At 41.4% G+C, this 19,994-nt stretch overlaps 1 protein-coding gene across 1 annotated transcript in view; it reads left to right on the top strand.

The window, feature by feature from the left end:
• LOC120371988 (multiple epidermal growth factor-like domains protein 6) overlaps positions 1-14,406 on the top strand; it is a 273,444-nt gene extending 259,038 nt beyond the window's left edge. The window contains exons 31-38 of the mRNA XM_039488566.1: positions 2,976-3,104; positions 4,241-4,366; positions 5,167-5,295; positions 6,671-6,799; positions 7,238-7,366; positions 8,354-8,482; positions 12,892-13,020; positions 14,010-14,406. Coding sequence (XP_039344500.1) covers positions 2,976-3,104; positions 4,241-4,366; positions 5,167-5,295; positions 6,671-6,799; positions 7,238-7,366; positions 8,354-8,482; positions 12,892-13,020; positions 14,010-14,089 — 980 coding nt within the window. The 3' untranslated portion in view covers positions 14,090-14,406. The remainder of the gene's footprint in view (positions 1-2,975; positions 3,105-4,240; positions 4,367-5,166; positions 5,296-6,670; positions 6,800-7,237; positions 7,367-8,353; positions 8,483-12,891; positions 13,021-14,009) is intronic.
• The last annotated feature ends 5,588 nt before the right edge of the window (positions 14,407-19,994 follow it).

Here is a 19,994-nt window from a genome sequence, read left to right as displayed (position 1 = left end):
ATTCCTAAAGTACAAAGTATGCAAAGACATGTTGCTAGAAATTGGCCATATATATACTCCGGTGGGGATTTCCAATACGGCCATAGGTTTTCCTTTTCTTCAGTGGGAGAAAGTGAATGTCATTTCCAGCAACGAGTGTCAGTGTGAATTGTCTTGGTAAATGGTTTGCCTTATAAAGGGCTGTACTGCCATCCTGAGCACAACTGACATAGAAAGGCATTTACACTTCTGATGATCTAGAAATTTCTACCATACACGGGAAAAGAGGGCACACTCTTCACCTGCAGAGGCCAACAGTTTCAGAACTTGTGTAAGGTACGAGCACCAGAGGACTGTGCTAGCAGCTGGGTTTAGCTCCTAGAATCGTGCGATTACAGCAGAATCTGAGCTTTCACCTAAGTAAGTTTCTAGTCTTCGCAGTTGTGGAGAAAAGTTTGAAAACGTGACCTGAGTGTATCTGATGCCTGAGCCTGCAGACAGCCCGAAACAGCTTTGAGAGGGGTGAACTGCACCATGCATCTCAATGGGATATTTACGCCAAGACCCACTGCTCTGAGGGGACCTGCCAACCCCACCCCTGCAGAGAACTCCATGGGTGTGGCGGGGGAAGAGTGCAGTGGGCCCAACCCTCCCACCCAAGTGATACACCCTTGCTGCCACCACTCTATCCAGGGGCAGAGGGCATCACATAGCTGTCTCTGCAGCTCCCAAAGGGTAGAGGGGGCTGGCTACTGTACCTGGCAAGGAAAAGGGGATCCCATGCCACTTCCTCTGATTCTCTCCAAGTGGTGCATTGGGACCAGTGTGGGGCCCCATTATCATGGTGTGCCTAGAGTGCTGGGTTGCCTTAGTCCAGCCCTGAACATTAGGAAAATTTATTTAATTCTCTGATGCATCAATAAACATTAGATTCTTGATTTTCCTCCACAAGTTTTAAATGAGTGTAATTTCACAGGAGTTCCTTCTGATTGACAGTGGGGTAAATGAGATCAGAATCAGGCCTTAGCACTGGAGCCTTGAAATAGGGTACAAGAACCAGCTGTGTTTTGGGGAAATGCCTTTGTCTATTACTATCGAATGTATCAGGGAAATGGGGAAACATGAAATGTCAATATCTATCTAGATAAATGAAAATTTGGAGAGAATGGATATCTGCTTAGCATTGTCCATAATAAACTGCTCTTCAAAAAGAAGAAATCTGAAGCAAGGCACATGTATACAATGCCACCTGAAAAGCCTATATATAGCTATGTCAGACAAATTATTCATGGACAGCTTATCCTTATATATGGATAGCTCTGGTACTCCAGCCAAGGCTACTTCATTTAAGGGGGATCCAGTGGACATAGTGTACTTAGATTTCCAGAAAGCCTTTGACAAGGTCCCTCACCAAAGGCTGTTACGTAAATTAAGTTGCCATGGGATAAAAAGGGAAAGTCCTTTCATGGACTGAGAACTGGTTAAAAGACAGGGAACAAAGGGTAGGAATTAATGGTAAATTCTCAGAATGGAGAGGGGTAACTAGTGGTGTTCCCCAAGGGTCAGTCCTCGGACCAATCCTATTCAATGTATTCATAAATGATCTGGAGAAAGGGGTAAACAGTGAGGTGGCAAAGTTTGCAGATGATACTAAACTGCTCAAGATAGTTAAGACCAAAGCAGACTGTGAAGAACTTCAAAAAGATCTCACAAAACTAAGTGATTGGGTAACAAAATGGCAAATGAAATTTAATGTGGATAAATGTAAAGTAATGCACATTGGAAAAAATAACCCCAACTATACGTACAATATGATGGGGGCTAATTTAGCTACAATTAATCAGGAAAAAGATCTTGGAGTCATCGTGGATAGTTCTCTGAAGATGTCCACGCAGTGTGCAGAGGCGGTCAAAAAAGCAAACAGGATGTTAGGAATCATTAAAAAGGGGATAGAGAATAAGACTGAGAATATATTATTGCCCTTATATAAATCCATGGTATGCCCACATTTCGAATACTGTGTACAGATGTGGTCTCCTCACCTCAAAAAGGATATACTGGCACTACAAAAGGTTCAGAAAAGGGCAACTAAAATGATTAGGAGTTTGGAGAGGGTCCCATATGAGGAAAAATTAAAGAGACTAGGACTTTTCAGCTTGGAAAAGAGGAGACTAAGGGGGGATATGATAGAGGTATATAAAATCATGTGTGATGTGGAGAAAGTGGATAAGGAAAAGTTATTTACTTATTCCCATAATACAAGAACTAGGGTTCACCAAATGAAATTAATAGGCAGCAGGTTTAAAACAAATAAAAGGAAGTTCTTCTTCACACAGTGCACAGTCAACTTGTGGAACTCCTTACCTGAGGAGGTTGTGAAGGCTAGGACTATAACAGCATTAAAAAGAGAACTGGATAAATTCATGGTGGTTAAGTCCATAAATGGCTATTAGCCAGGATGGGTAAGGAATTGTGTCCCTAGCCTCTGTTTGTCAGAGGATGGAGATGGATGGCAGGAGAGAGATCACTTGATCATTACCTGTTAGGTTCACTCCCTCTGGGGAACCTGGCATTGGCCACTGTCGGTAGACAGATACTGGGCTAGATGGACCTTTGGTCTGACCCGGTATGGCCGTTCTTATGTTCTTATTTTGGTTATTATAGGATAAGGTCTCCCTTTAAGAAAAAGAATTCCCAGTTTTGCATTTGTATGTGTAACTCGTGAGTCTATGGAAGTTCCCCATGTCCTCTTCTCTGAAACACTTGCAGTCTTCCATTCAGGATTACAGCTCACATTACAGTGAAAAATGCAGTTTGGAGAAAACCAACATAGGTTAGAGTCACTTTCTGCTGCTTAAATTTAAAAAAAATGCCTGCAATCTAGGATTGGTGAAATAGAGATTGAAAACAAAATTTAGGTTAAATGAGCTTGCTATGAAACTGTATGGTCACACAAGTCGTATTTCCTAATTGCTTTTTTTCCTGTTTTAAAACAGAATGTCCACAAGGTACCTATGGTCCATACTGCCAAAAGGCATGTAAATGCTTTAATGGAGGCCACTGTGATACTGTGACAGGAACCTGTGATTGTCCTCCTGGCTTCATTGGTGCTGACTGTAGTAAAAGTAAGAGTTCACTAAAATCAAAGGGGTAATTTAAATCTATATACTGCCAAGAGAGCAAAATAAGCATTAATTGAAAATAGTGAAGATAACAGTAGTTTATTAGCATATAAACAACAGGCAGATCCTGGCCAATCCTTCACTCAATAGCAAATCAAGATTCCAATTTTGTGAAAAATTCTCTTTCAATGCATTTTCTCTTCTTATGAGTGTGAAGCAGGCACGATTGTCCAAGGGTTGCAGCCTCTGTGTCTAGTCACTTCTTGAGCAAGATCAAAATGGGAGAGGAGCTCAAATTCCTCCTTTTTTTGCCCCAAATCTGCCTATTGAGGTACTCACCCACGTAGGATAGGGATGGGGTTTTTTTTAGTCTTTTACCATTCTTTTATGACAACTAGGGGTGTGCAGATGGTGGGTTTTTTCCCCTGTATTGAAGCAGGTTCTCTCAGGCTTCATGTGGATGAGCACTTATAGAAAAAGTTTGTTTGAAGCTAGTGAGCCTACTCATGTGATTAAATACTCCTGTGGATGAGAAAGAGCTTCACATTCTGGCCCTTGAAGTTTTGCACTGGCACCCCTTATAACAGCTGAGTAGCTAGAAAGTAATTATGTCTTCAGAAAATCCCATCTAACAGTATCAATCTAGTTTACCATTCATAATTTATGGCTCTAATGCTAATAAAAAATTACTGTCTTGTTAGCTTTTTCAATTACTTTTTGCAGTTCACTCTAACTTTTTTACAAAACTTAACACTTCACTGTATTTTTGATCATCTAAACTGTTGCTGATCAATAAAGGAAACATCACTGTTACGGGAATGAGGAAATCTTTACTTGAAAATGGGACCACCATTTAATACTCTAGTGCAGCTCGGTTCCGTTTTCATTAGGAAGCTTCATTGTTTTCACAGTAATGTTTGGTAGAAGATTCCTAATGTCAAGTAAAATTTCAGAGGAAAAAAGTAAGCAAATACTTGGACACTTTTCTTTTTGTAAAAGTGATTTCTTCAGATTCAAAACCAAGCTGAATGCAGCTCAGAGGAGTCTACTTGATTAAAAGGAAGGGCCTTGCATTAAAAAAAGAAACACGGCTCTGGACAGCTGGCATGTTTAATGAGAAAAGTTCATGTTTCCTCCAGTTTGTCCTGTAAGCCGCTATGGGAAGGACTGCATCCTGTTGTGCTCCTGTGGGAAAGGGCAGTGTGACCCAGTGACTGGCATGTGCTACTGTCCACCTGGCCAAATTGGACCCAGTTGTCAGCAAGGTAAAAGAACGAGATCCAAGGGCACCCTGTCAATCAAGACACTTACTTGTAACAGCCAGAAAAAGAAATATCTCAGCCCCACAAATGTAAATAAATTGCCATTGTTTATGCCCCTAGGAATTCATTCTGTTAGCAATCGCTGTATTTCCTTATCTCTCTGGAGCAAAATGATGTTTTAAATGTAACCCAGTGTAAGCTGGTGGGCTGAGTCTGCAGCTGCTCCAAACTGTGCAGCTCCAGTTTCTTTGCTCTTTGTTCTGTATTAACATAGAAATATTCAAAATAACACAAAGCAACTCAAAGTCACGCTACCCTACGCATCTCGTCTAGTAATCATGTTTATTATGGTAATGACTAAGGACGAACCAAGAAAGAGGCCCCATTTTGCTAGGCACTGTACAGCATAATGGACAGTCCGTGCCCCAAAGAGTGTATAATCGAAATAGACAAGACAGACACAGGCAGACACCGGGTCGGGGATGGGGTGAACACACAAGAATGAAGACTGCAATGGCAGCAAATGTCATGTTCATTCTACAATAATTCTTTTGGGGCAAGGGGATGGTTAGTTAAGAGGGGATAAACTAAATGGAAAGAAAAGTGAAGAGAGGGACAGGACAGTGGAGAAGAGGGTAAGCACAGCACAGGGCAGAGGTGTTCACATATCTCCAAAGGCCAAAGGGCCCTGTTACAACAAGTATGTATAATGTATGGTAAAGAGAACCATCTGCATTCATCATTTCCTTCTGTTGCATTCATCTTTGAGGCTAATTTTTTTTAACAACTTTAATTTGCTGTAGTGTGTCCCCAGGGAAGCTATGGCCCCAGCTGCCAGCTAACGTGTATCTGTAAGAATGGTGGGATCTGTGACCCTGTGAATGGATCTTGTTCCTGTGGACTTGGGTGGACAGGAAGTTATTGTGAGAAAGGTAGTATCTTCTTTCTCTCTTTTGACTCAACGAAGAAGAGGTCAGCAGCAGTATCAGTTTTTATAACGTACTGCCATTGGCATTGTCCAGTAATGTCTGCAACACTTTTGGAAGTAAGACTATGAGTTCTATTATTAGATGGACCTTCTCAGTAATTTGCCAGGGTCACTGGTAGCCTGATGTTTTGATCCTAACAACTAAACTACTCTATAGGAAATTGAATTGTGAGCTGTGTGTTAGTGAGCTCTCCAAATCTAGGTATGAAAAAACCCTGCAGGCGGCACTAGCAGGAATGAACCAATCCTCAGATAGTGAGGGCAGTTTTAGATTAATCGTAGTGACTTAGCAGGTACAAACATCATTTTTGTGGACTTTTTTGTCCCTAATGCAGTTGAACAAACATTGGGCCAGATCCTCGGCTTGTGTAAATCAGTGTAGCTTCCTGACTTTGAGGGACTTAAGCCAACTTACACCAGCTATCCAAGTGTATTTACCTATTTTTCCAAAGATAACCCTCCGTGCAGCTTACTCCAGTGATTTAGATACTACGGTGATGAGAGCTACCTAAGATAGAAAATCTTGTTTAGTAGCTGCCCCAACCCACAGACCTCTGAATTGGATAGTCATGCTGATTTGTGCATACCCATAGCAATGGCCGCTAGATATGGATTTGGTGAGAAATGGAAGCAAGGAGTTTCCATATATATCTACTTATTGTGACTTGCTCCAGAAACTCTAGAATGTCATTGCAATGGAGGAGGTACACTTCTGCAAAAAGGCTGATGATATTGATACATGATCACTTTTGCTATCAACAGTTTGTGAAGTGTTTTAGTTCGCTATGGTAGATACCTAATTATGGAAGTGTGTGAAACAGAGTTCTTTCCATTTCCATTAGTAATTACTTAAGAATTAATGGCATCCATATATGTTACAACATAAACTGAGAAAACTTACTTTATTTTATGCTTTACATTTAACAGTAAGAAAATATTGATGTAGGTACAAAAAATAGTGAGATGATGCCATTTGATGTGTATTCTGAGAACTTGCAATTATACTTTTTTTCTGTCAGCATAAACCATACGGAAAGACAAATTCGAAAATGGGAATTGTGGAAAGAAAGTGGCTTTTCAGTATTTTATAAACATCCAGATAGTGAAAAATATTTCTCTCACAAATTTGTTAAGTTGTTCCCAGTTATGCAGAAATTTAACAAACCCAAAAAGCAGATAAATTTCACACCGGTGAGGAGGGAATTCACAACAAATAGTTCTCAGCTCTATAAAATCTTTTCTGACTAGTATTATTTCCTTACGTGTCTTTCCAGTGTGAAGTGTGAATAAATAAAACTTTTTGTTCTTTCTATTAACAGAGTGTTCCCATGGCAAATATGGTTCTGACTGCCACTTAAATTGCTCTTGTCAGAACAATGGATCTTGTGACAGGTTTACTGGTTGCTGCCAGTGTCCAGAAGGTTACTACGGTCACTCTTGTGAGCACAGTAAGTAGACAACTCTATCAGAGAAAGAAGGCCTCAACTTTGCATCAGGGGTTCGTGTTAGTGGATCCTAATGCAAGGGACAGAGTAGTTCTACATTCCAGCAATAAATTTATACATGTACTCAGAGCAGTCATATGCACTTTTTGGTATTTCAGTTAAAAATTGTCTCTCTTTGTGGCCCTGATTCAGCTACTTAAGAATGTGCATAATTTCAAGCACGTAATCTCATTGAAGTCAATGGGACTACTCACAAGTTTAAAGCTCACACATGCTCAAGTCCCTTGCAGAATGAGCAGGGCCCATGTAATAATTATTATTGTTAACTCTCTTCTTGCAGACATAGCAGGAAACTCTCAGACTTACAAGATGGTGTATTCTTTTTCTGCATCTACTTTTGTCCCGTTGCCAAAATAACATTTGTAACCTTTCATTTCCCAGCCTGCCCTGCTGGATTTTATGGTCTAAACTGCATTCACTCTTGTGATTGTAAAAATGGAGGTACTTGCAATCCGGTGACTGGACAGTGCATTTGTCCTGCAGGTTATGAAGGTGTCCAGTGTGAAAAAGGTGTGGGTAAACTTTTTTATGCAATTTGGGCCTGGGCACTGTATGTGTTCTGTCTTCTTGCTTCTGTACTTTTATTTATTTTTAGACACTATGGAATCTTATCATGAACCATTTCACTGTTAATTGTTCTATCCAAAACATCTGGATCAATGACCTTGTCCACAATCACACTGTACTTGTCATGCCCTAACATTCGTCATTTTTGAAAGGATGTTCCCCAAAGGAAAAATGATGACATTCTATCAGATATTCAGATAATTAAAAAGCAAATGAAATGTAGCTATTCCCATACTGCATTCACATCTAGTCCATTATTCTCTCTCCAATAGTGGTTAGTAACATCTGCTTCAGACAAAAGCGCAAGAAAACCTGCAGGAGGCAGTTATGGAATAATCATTCTATAGGAAAAAATTCTTCATGACCTTTATTAAAGCTTGGATTATGCCCTGGCTGAGACTCTAAACTCTTGGGTTGTTTACTCATATCTCTGGATATTCTTATGTCCTATATAAATGTCTAATCCTGTTCTGAATAATGCTAAACACTTGGTCTCATTGATGAGATGAGTTCCACAGGTCAATTTCATAAAGCAAATTGCTTCTATTTAGTTTTAAGTTTGCCACTAACATTTCAAACAAGAGTATCAACTAGACTAAGTGGGTATTCTTACCTCTCATGTTGAAAGTTACATAATATTTCTCTGATGGTCGTTTGATTAAAAATCAAATGAAGTACTTAACTGCTACAGTGCTGGGGCATGTTACAAATACCTACAATAGGTTGAATTAGATTTAGCCTGCATAAACAGAAAGCTTGCAAATATTAAAGCTCTTCCATCTGTAAGTCTTTCAATAAAGTGTGGCAGTTCACACTAGATTCACTTTAGAGCTCATGAGCTCTAGGAGATATGCATGAAAGAGTCTGCCAAAATAACATGTTTCTTGCTATTGGCGTGTACAGCACATACAAAAGTGTTCTTTTTGTTAGGCTGTAATGTCGGAAGATTTGGAGACAAATGTCAGCATCAGTGTGACTGTGAAGGAGTAGCCTCATGTGAACCTGTAACTGGAAGGTGCCTTTGTCCACCTGGCAGGACTGGAGACAAATGCAACGTTGGTAAGATCATGAAACACCCTTCTGGACCTGGTTTACACAAGACTTTTGTACCTATACATAGGCTTAGAAATTTATCAGTACAACCCCCTTGTGTGGGTGCAGTTATGCAGGATTGCTATCAGAATGGCTAATTCAAGTTATTCGCTGTGGGAATAAGCTATGCCAATATAAGAACCTGTATAAGGAGGTGGTACCACTTTTAACTGTCTCAATTTCTAAACCAATATAGTTGTAGTGGTAGAAAACTGTGTGTGGACCATCCCTAAAATGTTATTCCTCCTCTATGTTTACAACAGCACACTGCTGTGAAACTCACAAACATTAAGTGTGCAGAGTTAGGGAGGACTCTTGCAGGGGGCTGCGAACTGGACCTTGGAGATATTTCTGCTTGCTTTTGCACTCAGACTTGTGGGCAGAGCTTGGCAAACCAAGGCCAAAGCAGTGTCAAGGATCTATGATTCCACTCCCCATGTGGAAACACTGACCATAGTCCCCAGAGAGCAATAATACAAGCGCTATAGCAGCTACTGCTGCCTCTGGGCTAGAGAAGTTATGTTAGCGTATGACTACACTGCAATTAAAAGCCCACAGCTGGCCCTTGCGAGCTGACTGGGGCTTAGGAGCTGTAGATGTTCGGGCTTGAGCTGGAGCCTGGGTGTTAGTATCCTGTGAGGTGGAAGGGTCCCAGAACTTGGGCTGCAACCTGAGCTTCAGCATCTATACTACAATTAAATAACCCGGTAGCCTGAGCCCCATGAGCCCAAGTCATCTGGCATGGGCCAGCCACAGGGATCTCATTTCAGTGTAGACATACTTTTAGAGGTCCTGATCCATGTAAACTCCCTGGCACACCGCAGGACTTGGACTGGGTGCTCAGAAAGGTAGAATTCTGCCCTATGTATCAAGATTATAAAAGTGGGGGAGAAAATTCTAGTTTTTTCTTTGCAACAGCTGAGTCCTAATGAAATTGTGGTAGTTGCGAGAGGGCATGGATGGCAGCTAAACTCCCCATCCTGGATTCTGATCTCAGTCACACTGGCAGAAATCTGGAGTAACTGTACTGAAGTAAATGGAATTAAACTTGAGAGCAGAATCAGGTCTCCAGTATAAAAGGTAAAAAATGATAAAATAAACATGCCGAGTCACTACTGATATTTTAAGATCTCAGTTGGAGCTATAATTTTCCTGAACACCAGAACCACTTTTCAGGGTCTCTTTTGTTCTGGGAAATAGCACGAAGCAGTTAAAAACGGAGCACATTGTCAATGAAAAGAAGAGGTTAAATACTTGCTGGAAACTTGTAAGTTGGTGCAACCCAAAAGCTAAAAAAGAAAATGACTTGCTTCCCCTGCTGCACTGTCGTGTGGTCAAAAATCAATCTCCAGACCCTGTGGTCTGAATGGAGAGTTGAACCACACAATGCAGTGAGTAAGGCTGCATGAATCCAAAGATCTTGCCAGTGACTTTAGGCAGAAATGAAACGCCAGGGGGAAGCTTAGCGTTGCAAATGTGAGCAAAGTTTCTGCTTCTTGCAAAGAAAGGGAGGGATTTTTATTTTCTTAAACCTGCTAGCCACAACCCCCATCCATGAAAAGCAGTTATGGAGCAGGTTTTATTTGCGTTTTTATTTTCAATTAGGCTCCGTTCATCTGTGATATAACTGTGAGCAGCTGTGACTATGCAGCAGCTATAAAGATAAAAGGCCTGATTTTAATTTGAACTCTGGTAAGGCACCCATTAAACAGCCAAAATGTTAATTAAAAAAAAGAGAGAATATAACAGGCTTTTATGGGGCCTCTTTTTTCTGGTAAATTAACATTGCAGACTTTCAAACAGATGTCTTAAATACACTTTGTTGTTATCATGAAAATGTGGTATTACATAAATAAAAATCAGGTCCAGAGGTGTTCAGGAGACCCTGTCTCATAACATTTCCTAATTGAAAAAAACAAGCTTCTGAGACCAAGTGAAGAATTCCCCCACACGTGGGTTAGTAGCTGAAACGGCAGTTGGAAACATTTTTATTTACAATAATGGTTGGTGCAGTGAAAGGGAAAAGATTCTTTATATTTACAACGAGTTCTTTTTGGGGGGAAGGACTGTTATTTACAATGTATTTAACACCCTGCCATCCCAGCCTGCTGCTACATTTTCCTCCAGGCATGCATCCTAAGTGCATAAACAGCTTTGAAAAGTTGTGATGAAAACTAGTTACAAAACCTATTTACTCATCTCTTGCAGTGGAGATAGATTATAATGAAAAGGGATAATGATGTTTTACTAGCCTGGGGTGAATAGGTAAATAGAATTTTGCAAGATGCGCATCAAATCTATCACACCCCCAGCACTTCTAGTTCCAGCACCCTTGTCTCCCTGTAGTATCCAGCCCATCACTGGATACTCACAGAAATGACCAATTTTGCTGTCCCCAAGAGAGCAGTGTGGACAATGCTTGTCTGGTACAACTCAGGTCCTTTATAACATCACAGCTCTGAGATACAGTTATAGTGAAAACAGTCAGAAGTTTATTAACAAACATAAAGATTTAAGAGATACTAAATAGGGATAATAGAAACAGAAACAAAAAGTACAGCACACTTCTTAGAATCTAAAGTTATCTTTAACAGGCTAAAATCCCTAGTCTAAAGCACTTTCTAACCTAAAGTGACTCCCCACATCACCAGCCAAAATGGATGGGATCCACCTTTCATGAATGCAAAATGCAACAGTTCTTTTTGCTGCCTCAGTGATGGATAACAAGATGTCCTTTTGCTTGTCCTTATATTGTTTTTTCTTTTGTCCCCCCTGATTGCCTTCACATGTTGGTGTTATCTCCATATCCAAAACAGGCTTCCATTGTGTTGGCTTCAGTGCTTAATCTACATAAGAACCTAGGCAAATAGGTGACTATACATCCCTTTGCCTGGCAAAACCTGTCAATCCAGCCTAGGGCACAGTATCTAAAATATATTTTCAGTACATAAGTACAACTCCTTAAATATAATCTGTACTTCTAGCAGTGATTATGAGGAGCAGTATGACATAAGCTTTTATTAGGCACCTCACATGACCCTTTTTGGATAAATACTATGAAAGCAGTGTGAAAGTGTAGTGAGTTTGTCGGGCCTGATAGAAGTTGCTGTTACAGAACAGTGAACCCTTTGCCAGTTGGCATTGAGAAGTTCTTGGGGGTCATAAAGGGTGATATAAAATAATTTTCAGTTTGAATCTGCCTGTCTTGGTTTATGTGAAGATTCCATAGTGCCATGCATAGAGAGCCAAGAATTGCACTGGATAATTGTGGAAGCCAGTAAGAATGTGTAAAGTTACAATAGCCTGTTTGAAGAAATCCCCAACTCCTTTTCAGTGGGTTAGTTCAGGGGGCATGAGTTTGTCACCATCCACTCTCAGACCTGCTACAGTTCTCATACTGGGAACTTCTTTAAGACTTTCTGACCATGAGTGAGCTGGACCACTGAGGCAGAACCAGGTAGTGAATGACGCACACAGGCTCTCCAAAATGTGGTGTGTTTTTTTTTCTTATTTTTTTAGCAGGTCTGGGTCTCTAATTGTTTTCATGGTACTAACAGAGGAAGTATGATAGATGAGCAGTGGAGGTGTGTACCAAGATCCAAGGCAATTAATCATACAGGATAATAAATCAGTCCTCCTCCTTTCTTTGTTTTCTACAGATGAGTATTTACCTTAGGCATAAGAGAGGTCAGCTTTTTAACCCAACAAAAACCTTCAGCTAGAGTGACCAGATGTCCCAATTTTATAGGGACAGTCCTGATATTTGGGGCTTTTTCTTATATAGGCACCTATTACCCCCAACCCCGTCCCGATTTTTCACACTTGCTATCTGGTTACCCGACCTTCAGCCATTTGGAATGGGCAAATAACAATCGCCAGTGATATTTTCCCATTCCAGAGCTGACCCCAACAAAGCTTTACCACATCACAAATGGAGATCTCAAATGAAATTTCAATTCTCAGTTGAGCCATTCAGTTTTTTCCAGTGAAAAAGTGAGGAATTTTCATGATCTCTTGGGGAGAAAAATCTCCAGTTTCAAACTGTGAGAGGCATTTTCACCAGAAGCTCATATTGGCTCAGAGTTGATCTGCCCTGTTTTCCATGGGTTTTCTACACCATTCCCCATCTTCTACCAAGTTCAGGGCCTATGTCTTATATCAAACTTCTCTAATGGATTGTGACACAGAGTTCTAATGGTTCCTGAGAAGAAGTCTTGTTCTCCTCTCCTTACCCATATCCTCCCCCTCTCCTCTTTTCTGCTCCTTCCTTTCCTTTCCGACCCTCTTGTCTACTCAAAATGCTTAGCTGAGTCAGAGACACTAAGCAGTTTTAGATCTGTGCAGTAAACATTTGCTGAAATGTTTTGCCCTTCCAGAATGCAGGTCAGACCAGTACGGCCCCAGCTGCTCTCTGAGATGCCAGTGTGCCAAAAGATCCCAGTGTCATCCTTACAATGGGAGCTGCATGTGTCCTGCCAAGTGGATGGGGCCAACCTGTGAAGAAGGTAACATAGGAAAGAGATGGTAGCTCTTCTTAACAGAAAATTTCAAAGAGTGTCTGCTTATCTTGGGGAAGGATGCAATTGAAAGGTTGGATTCGTCACTATTTGGGTTCCACGGGATTGTGCCACTGGAACGTGGGCTCTGAGCCCCTGGCAGCAGAAAGGGGGTTGCAATGTTTAAGCTGCCCATGATAGCCACTCGGCTAGAGGGCCTGAAGCTAGCTGTTGCAACCATCAAAGTGAATAGGAACATTCCAGGAGGAGATGAGGATTGACCAGCTAGGAGATGCACTTATTCAGCATGTCGGGGTTGGGGGAGGGCACTGAAGTCCCAGATGCAACCTAAAGCTAGTTTCCCTCAGCAGAGGGGGAAAGTAGCACAGCTGAATACCTACCACATGTAATACTGTAAATGCCTCCCACTGCACAGCTGTACCTCCTCTCCCGCCCCGGTGCATGCCTAAAATTTGTTAAACTCACAGCCTCCGGAAAGTGAAGAAGGAAATTAATGATCAATGTATATCTCCCATACACTCGCAGTTCAACGATGTACCTACCTATTGTTAATTACGAGATACCAAGCTGAAATGCTATGTATGGCCAGATGGGCAGCTGAGACCTTGGAAAAGCGAGAGACTCTCTGCTTTGTGAGGGTATTAAAAACCCCATGGCACTCTTTCCTAGGGTCCTTAGTTGAAATTACCCCTCTCCTCTGATGTGCAGTGCTGACAGTTCATTAATGTTACCATACAATTCTGCATTTAGCTTGGGAAACACTTTAGGATCCATCGGTATGAAAGATCTAAATGCAAGGGGACTTTGCTGTTATTCTTGAAGCCATTCTCTCTGCCTGTAACCTGGGAATCAAGCATCACCTAGTCCTCTGCTTGCTGGTGGAGGCTGGATTATTAAAATGTTTATTGTGTAATCTATATTAAATCTCCTACTGTTGCATTATATGGCCCCCAAACTATTTCTACTTAATTTTCTAGGAGGCCCTCCAAAACTTCCTTCATATGAAGAACAAACTCAGGAAAGAGGGAATGCTTTTTCAAGATCTCTACAACAGTAATGCTTGGACTAATAAATGAATTGTTTTATAGGCACAGACAGTATTTAAACTTGAGTACAAGAACTGCTTGAATTCAGTTTGAACTGTGCTGAAATATTCACACTTTTTCATGGAAGACAACAGTGGCCAATAAGTAGTTTGGATCCCTTTTTAAAACTTCTAACCTGTTTCATGTATTTGTTCTTAATCTCCTACTTCTCAATTTATCCACTCTGGATATTCTTTCAGATTGCTGTTGTCACGTATTGTTTGAATTACATGTGGGGGGAAATATTTTTAGCAAACTGATATTTCAAGACTATCATGATAAAAAAAATAATATACACATTTACAATGAGCCACATTAAATACCAGTGGCTTTCTAAACCCAGCTGGCAATGGGACTGGTGATAATACCTATTTGAACTCAGAGGTCTCAAGTTTAGATCTGGTTTATGTAAAAGAGTCTATCTACCGGAGGACAGAATGGAATCTGTGTGGATTTTCTTCATGCGCTATCCAGTAGATTTAGTTTTGCTGGTTTGTCAAAGTCAAACTATTCAGTGGCTCTCAAAGACACAGCCCCTTTTCATTTCAGAAGAAAGCTATATCTTTCGTGGATGGTGTGGGAAGCAGGCAGAGATGTCTGATTATTGGTGATTTTAAGAAAAAATATATCTCCTTTTAAACAAGACGTTGTAATGTGCTTGTACTACCCAGTTTGGTGAAGTAAGACTTTAAATTCTGAGAATTTAAAATGGTTCTGACTTTGTTCAATGTTATCTGTTGGTCACTTTGTAAAACAAAGTGATCATGGTTACCGAAAATATGGTTAATACTATTTTTGTCCATTTTACAGGTTATCCTTTACATTTAGGACTAAGTAACTGTAAAAATACAATGTTCTACATCAGTGGTTTCCAAACTTGTTCCGCCGCTTGTACTGGGAAAGCTCCAGCGGGCCCGGCCGGTTTGTGTACCTGCCACGTCTGCAGGTTCGGCCGATCGTGGCTCCCAGTGGCCGTGGTTCACTGCTCCTGGCCAATGGGAGCTGCTGGAAGTGGTGGCCAGGGATTCCAGCAGCCCCCATTGGCCCACTGCCGCTTCCAGCAGCTCCCATTGGCCTGGAGCAGCGAACCACGGCCACTGGGAGCCATTCGGCTGAACCTGCAGACACGGCAGGTACACAAACCGGCTGGGCCTGCCAGGGCTTTCCCTGCACAAGTGGCGGAACAAGTTTGAGAACCACTGTTCTACATTTACAGTGTCCTGACCCTCATGGGATGAAAGATTTAATGGCACCAATTTGTACCATTGTTCTGATCGGTTAGAAGTTATAAGCCTGTTTATAGCAACCTCTCAGTCTGACTGGGTAAAAAAGTGGAACTTAAAAGTGGCACAGAATGTAGCGAAAAGTTCCGTATGTTGCTGCTTAAGCTCTCTTTCACACATCATGACAAACTAATGGCAACACTGCTGGAAAAGGCCACGGGTTTCCTTTTAAAAGGTTCATAGTTGCAGTTATGATAGTCTCTGATTTCTGCAGTCAGACACTGTCCAGATAAAGCATCCCAAGCTTCACCTGAGGTCTTGAACAATTCTAGATAGTCATTAGCTGCCCAGTCAGTACCAGGTCGCTGTTGCTTACCTGAGACTTGAACTCCAGCTGTGATCTGTTGAAAGCGATTAGCGGTTTGGTTGGCATTTGTTAGGCATAATGAAAGTCTGACTATTGTTGTCCATCACTGCGCTGTTATTGAAAGTAATTCCAAGCATTCCTGTGACTATAACAGAATTAATTAACCAACGGTGCTTTGAGCCAGAAAGACACAGGACCTAATTTTGATCTCACACCAGTTCTGCTTGGTAGACATGGACACACAATGGACATGAGTGGAGTTATTCCCAGTTTACATTGATGTAAATGAGGGCAGAAGCAGTGGTGGCCTGGAGTTACCGAGAAACAAACAACTCTCAGTGGGCCTAGACTAGCTGCTACTGTCATTTTAAGTCTCCTTTTTAAAGACACACTGCCCCGATTCTCACCTTACAGCAGTGTAATTCAAGAGTAACTCCATTGAAGTGAATGGAATGTATACCAGGCTCAGACTGTGAGAGAGGAGAATCTGATGCCCTGTTTTCAACTGCTAGACCAGTGTTTCCCAAACTTGGGATGCCGCTTGTGTAGGGAAAGCCCCTGGCGGGCCGGGCCGGTTTGTTTACCTGCCATGTCCACAGGTCCGGCCAATCGCGGCTCCCAGTGCTTCAGGCCAATGGGAGCTGCAGAAAGCAGCAGCCAGTACATCCCTCGGCCTGCGCCACTTCCAGCAGCTCCCATTGGCCTGGAGCAACGAACCAGAGCAATCACCCGGCCAAAGAGCAATCAGCCAGACCTGCGGATGAGGCAGGTAAACAAACCGGCCCGGCCCACCAGGGGCTTTCCCCACACAAGTGGCGTCTGAAGTTTGGGAAACACTGTGCTAGAGAAATGCAATACAAGGCAAAACGTGACTGCCCAAAAACACATAGATATTGCAAGTAATGCATTATGCTCGGGACTTTTCATTTACGGACAATACCCACTGTCTTTGGACAAAGGTATGGTTTGCTTACTCAGCAACTGATGCACAAAAACCAACTAATGGTGTAATGGTGCACAGTGTTTACTGTTTTTTATAATATGTGTATTGAACTGTAATAAGAGCTGCTTACCAAAGAACCCTTTAAGAAGCCATATTTATTAGCAGAACCTGTGTTTTCAAAGGACTGTTCTATTTTTCTTACCATACCCCTTTCTAGTTAAGTGTATAATTGTTTACATTTTCCACAGTACTTTAATTGAGCACTGTAAATATGTACTGGAAATGGAATTACATTATTTTGTATGTACTGTTTTTAAAACAATTACCCAAGTAAGACACATTGTCAAGAAAACAATAAGAATTATATATTAATTAGAGGCCCAACTAGAACTGGTCAGGAATTTTTTGAAAAACATTTTTCATCAGAAAAGGCTAGATCCTCAGAACCAAAACTTTTGCAGAAATAGTGTCAGTTTTGACACATTTTGTGTTTGCAAATATTTTTGAAAAAAAAGTTTTGAAATGGTCAAAACAGGACCTTTTGATATTTTTCTGAACAAAAACAAAAAAAAGGTTAAGTTTTTTTGGTTGAAAAGATGTTTTGTTTTGAAATTTAAGTTAAATGATAGAAACAAAGAATTTTGAAACACTTTGAAATTCAGAATGGAATATTTTGCTCTGCACACAAAAAAATAGGATTTTCAATTAGCAGAAATTTCTGAGGATGACTTTTTGTCCCGATTTGGATCGGGAAAATGTTTTTGAAATCTCAAATTATTAGAGGATGGGAAAATCATTTTCTGCCCAGGCCTAGGCTCAAGATCTGTTATCATTAGTTATGTATTTTCCTAACTGGTTGAAAATGTACATGGAATATCGTGACTAGTTTGTGGCTGCTACTTCTTACCATTGGTGAACAACATTTACCAAAGAACGAAATTATGTGCCTACAAAATGTTGTTCAATAAACTACATGGGCTTTTTTTCCATGGGAAAGGTGTTAAATAGTTTTCTGTTACACTCATTTTGTTAAACTGTGGCAAGTGAGTTTTATTTGTTACTAAAACAATGTCATACGTTGTAACTGATCATTTATTCTGTTTAGTAAAATACCAGTATAAACTGCTAGGATGACAGTTAGCATTGAAATGTGTTGGCAATGACACCTGTCAGGGATGGTCAAGATCCGTGGTTCCCAAACTTGGTTTGCGGCTTTTTCAGGGTAAGACCTGGCGGGCTGTGAGATGCTTTGTTTACCTGAGCGTCTGCAGGTACAGCCGCTCCCAGCTCCCAGTAGAGAACAGAGGTCACTGTGCAGCTCCCCCACCCCACCCCACCCCACCCCACCCCGGGACACAGACTCAGGGGTGAGGCTTCACCCCACCCTGACACAGTGCAAGGACCAGGCCTGACCCAGAAACACTCCAGGGCCCTGTCCGTCAGTGCCACATGTACCAGGTGTGGGCAGGCAGGCTCAGCAAGGCAGGATCCAAGTGTGGAGGGGCTTAGTGTGGAGGGATCCAGGTGAGGGTTGCCTGGGGAAATCTGGGTGCAGGCAGCTAAGTGGGGGATCCAGGTGTGTGTGGTGGGTCTGGATCCACAGGGTCTTGTTGGGGGGTTCTGGGTGCAATGGTAATGGGACTCTGTAGGAGGGTCCAGGTGAAGGTGGTTGGGGCTCAGCAAGGAGGGGTTGTGGGGGGGAAGGGGAGCTTGCAGAGCTTCCTACAGCTGCGGGAGAAATCAGGGGGTGGGTCTGACACAGCCCTGGATGCCATGCAGGGGAAAAGGAAGTCCCATCCCCAACCCAGCCCAGTTGGGACTAACAGCTGAGCCTGGCACAGGGTAAGTGCCACCAACTGGGTCTTTCCCAGTCCTGCCCCACAGTGATTTACCTCTCTAATGGCTGCCCTGGGCACCCAAAACATACTGCTGGGGAGGGTTGCATGACCATGCTTGTGGATTCTCTTTGCTTCCTTGTCAGAAAGTCATTTTTCTCTGGGGAAACAAAGAAATCTGTGGGGGACATAAATTCTGTGCATGTGCAGTGGCACAGAATTCCCCCAGGAGTAGTTCTTATTGATGTAAATGAAAGTTACGTGCATATACTACGTTCCCTTGTGAATCTTAGACTCATAAACCTCCACCTTCTTGTTTTTTTAAACTTGGGCAATTGGGTCAGATACCCTATAAGGCCATGAGCTGCAAAAGGATCCACAAGCACTGATGCTTGACCCACCTGGTGATCCATTGAACCTGTTCACCAATGGAACACCATGCTGGAGTAATGGTCATGCCTGCTAAGGCCTTTGTAGGATCAAAATCTTAAATTCTAAAGCTCCAAAGCCATATCATATTTGCAAAGCATAAAGTGTTTATCCTGTTCTCTTTATTGCTTTTAATAAACACGTGCATAGCAATAATATGTCTTTGAATTTATAACCACTACTCCAAGCATATGTGAGATGTTACTCAAAACTGTACTGTACTTTCTGTTGTACACATATCATGTTGAAATGGTGCTAATTTTTAATAAACTTGTTAATAAATTTAATTTTATTCCCTCCTTGTTGATAATCTGTAAGGTCTAAGGCAACAAATTGTGCTGTGGAACAAATTCTGTTCTCTTGCACCAATGTAAATCCAGAGTGAGTCCACTGAAATTATACTAATTTTAAGTGAGAGAAGAATCAGGCTTTATGTAAATAAGAGCAATATGCTCGATAAATATATGACTAAATACAAAGAGCTGTGGACAAGATCTACTTCTAGGGAGGTCTAAGTTTGATGAGAATCAGTCATCAAACACTAGAGTGATGGGAGTGTTAGCAGAGCCTGGATACACAGCATCAATCCTGTCTGCAGAAGACTGTTACAAATTGTCGCATTTCTGGAGGAACTGGGTACTATACATTTGAAGGCATTTGAAAACACACACCTGCAGACTCCCATCAGAGCCCTTGGAGTCTTCCCAGAGCCTAATACGTGCCATACAAATAGTCTCATTCTCCTTAAGGGTATTGTCTTCTCACACTGGCAGGAACTAAAGGAAGACATGTGAAAACTAAGGGCGAAATAATGCAATAAGTGTGAGGTGTTTAATTGGAAGTAGCATATTGAATCTGAAATGTGTAACAAAGGGGAACAGTCTATCAAGCTTACAGATGAAAAAAAGCAACTTGAAAGTAGATAGATATTAACAACTGGATTCTGGAAGAACAGCTTTGCTGGCTTGGATTTATTTTTAAATTTCAATGCAAGCTCTTAGACTGAGTTGTATAGCAGAATAGGTTTTTGTAAATTGATTTTAATATAGTTTTAGGCCAGATAAAGGACAATTGTGTTAA

Source organism: Mauremys reevesii, linkage group 9 (assembly GCF_016161935.1).
Source record: "Mauremys reevesii isolate NIE-2019 linkage group 9, ASM1616193v1, whole genome shotgun sequence".
In the NCBI taxonomy this organism is placed as follows: domain Eukaryota; kingdom Metazoa; phylum Chordata; order Testudines; family Geoemydidae; genus Mauremys; species Mauremys reevesii.
Note: the sequence above shows the minus strand (reverse complement) of the source record. Positions and strands in the feature narration are given on the sequence as shown.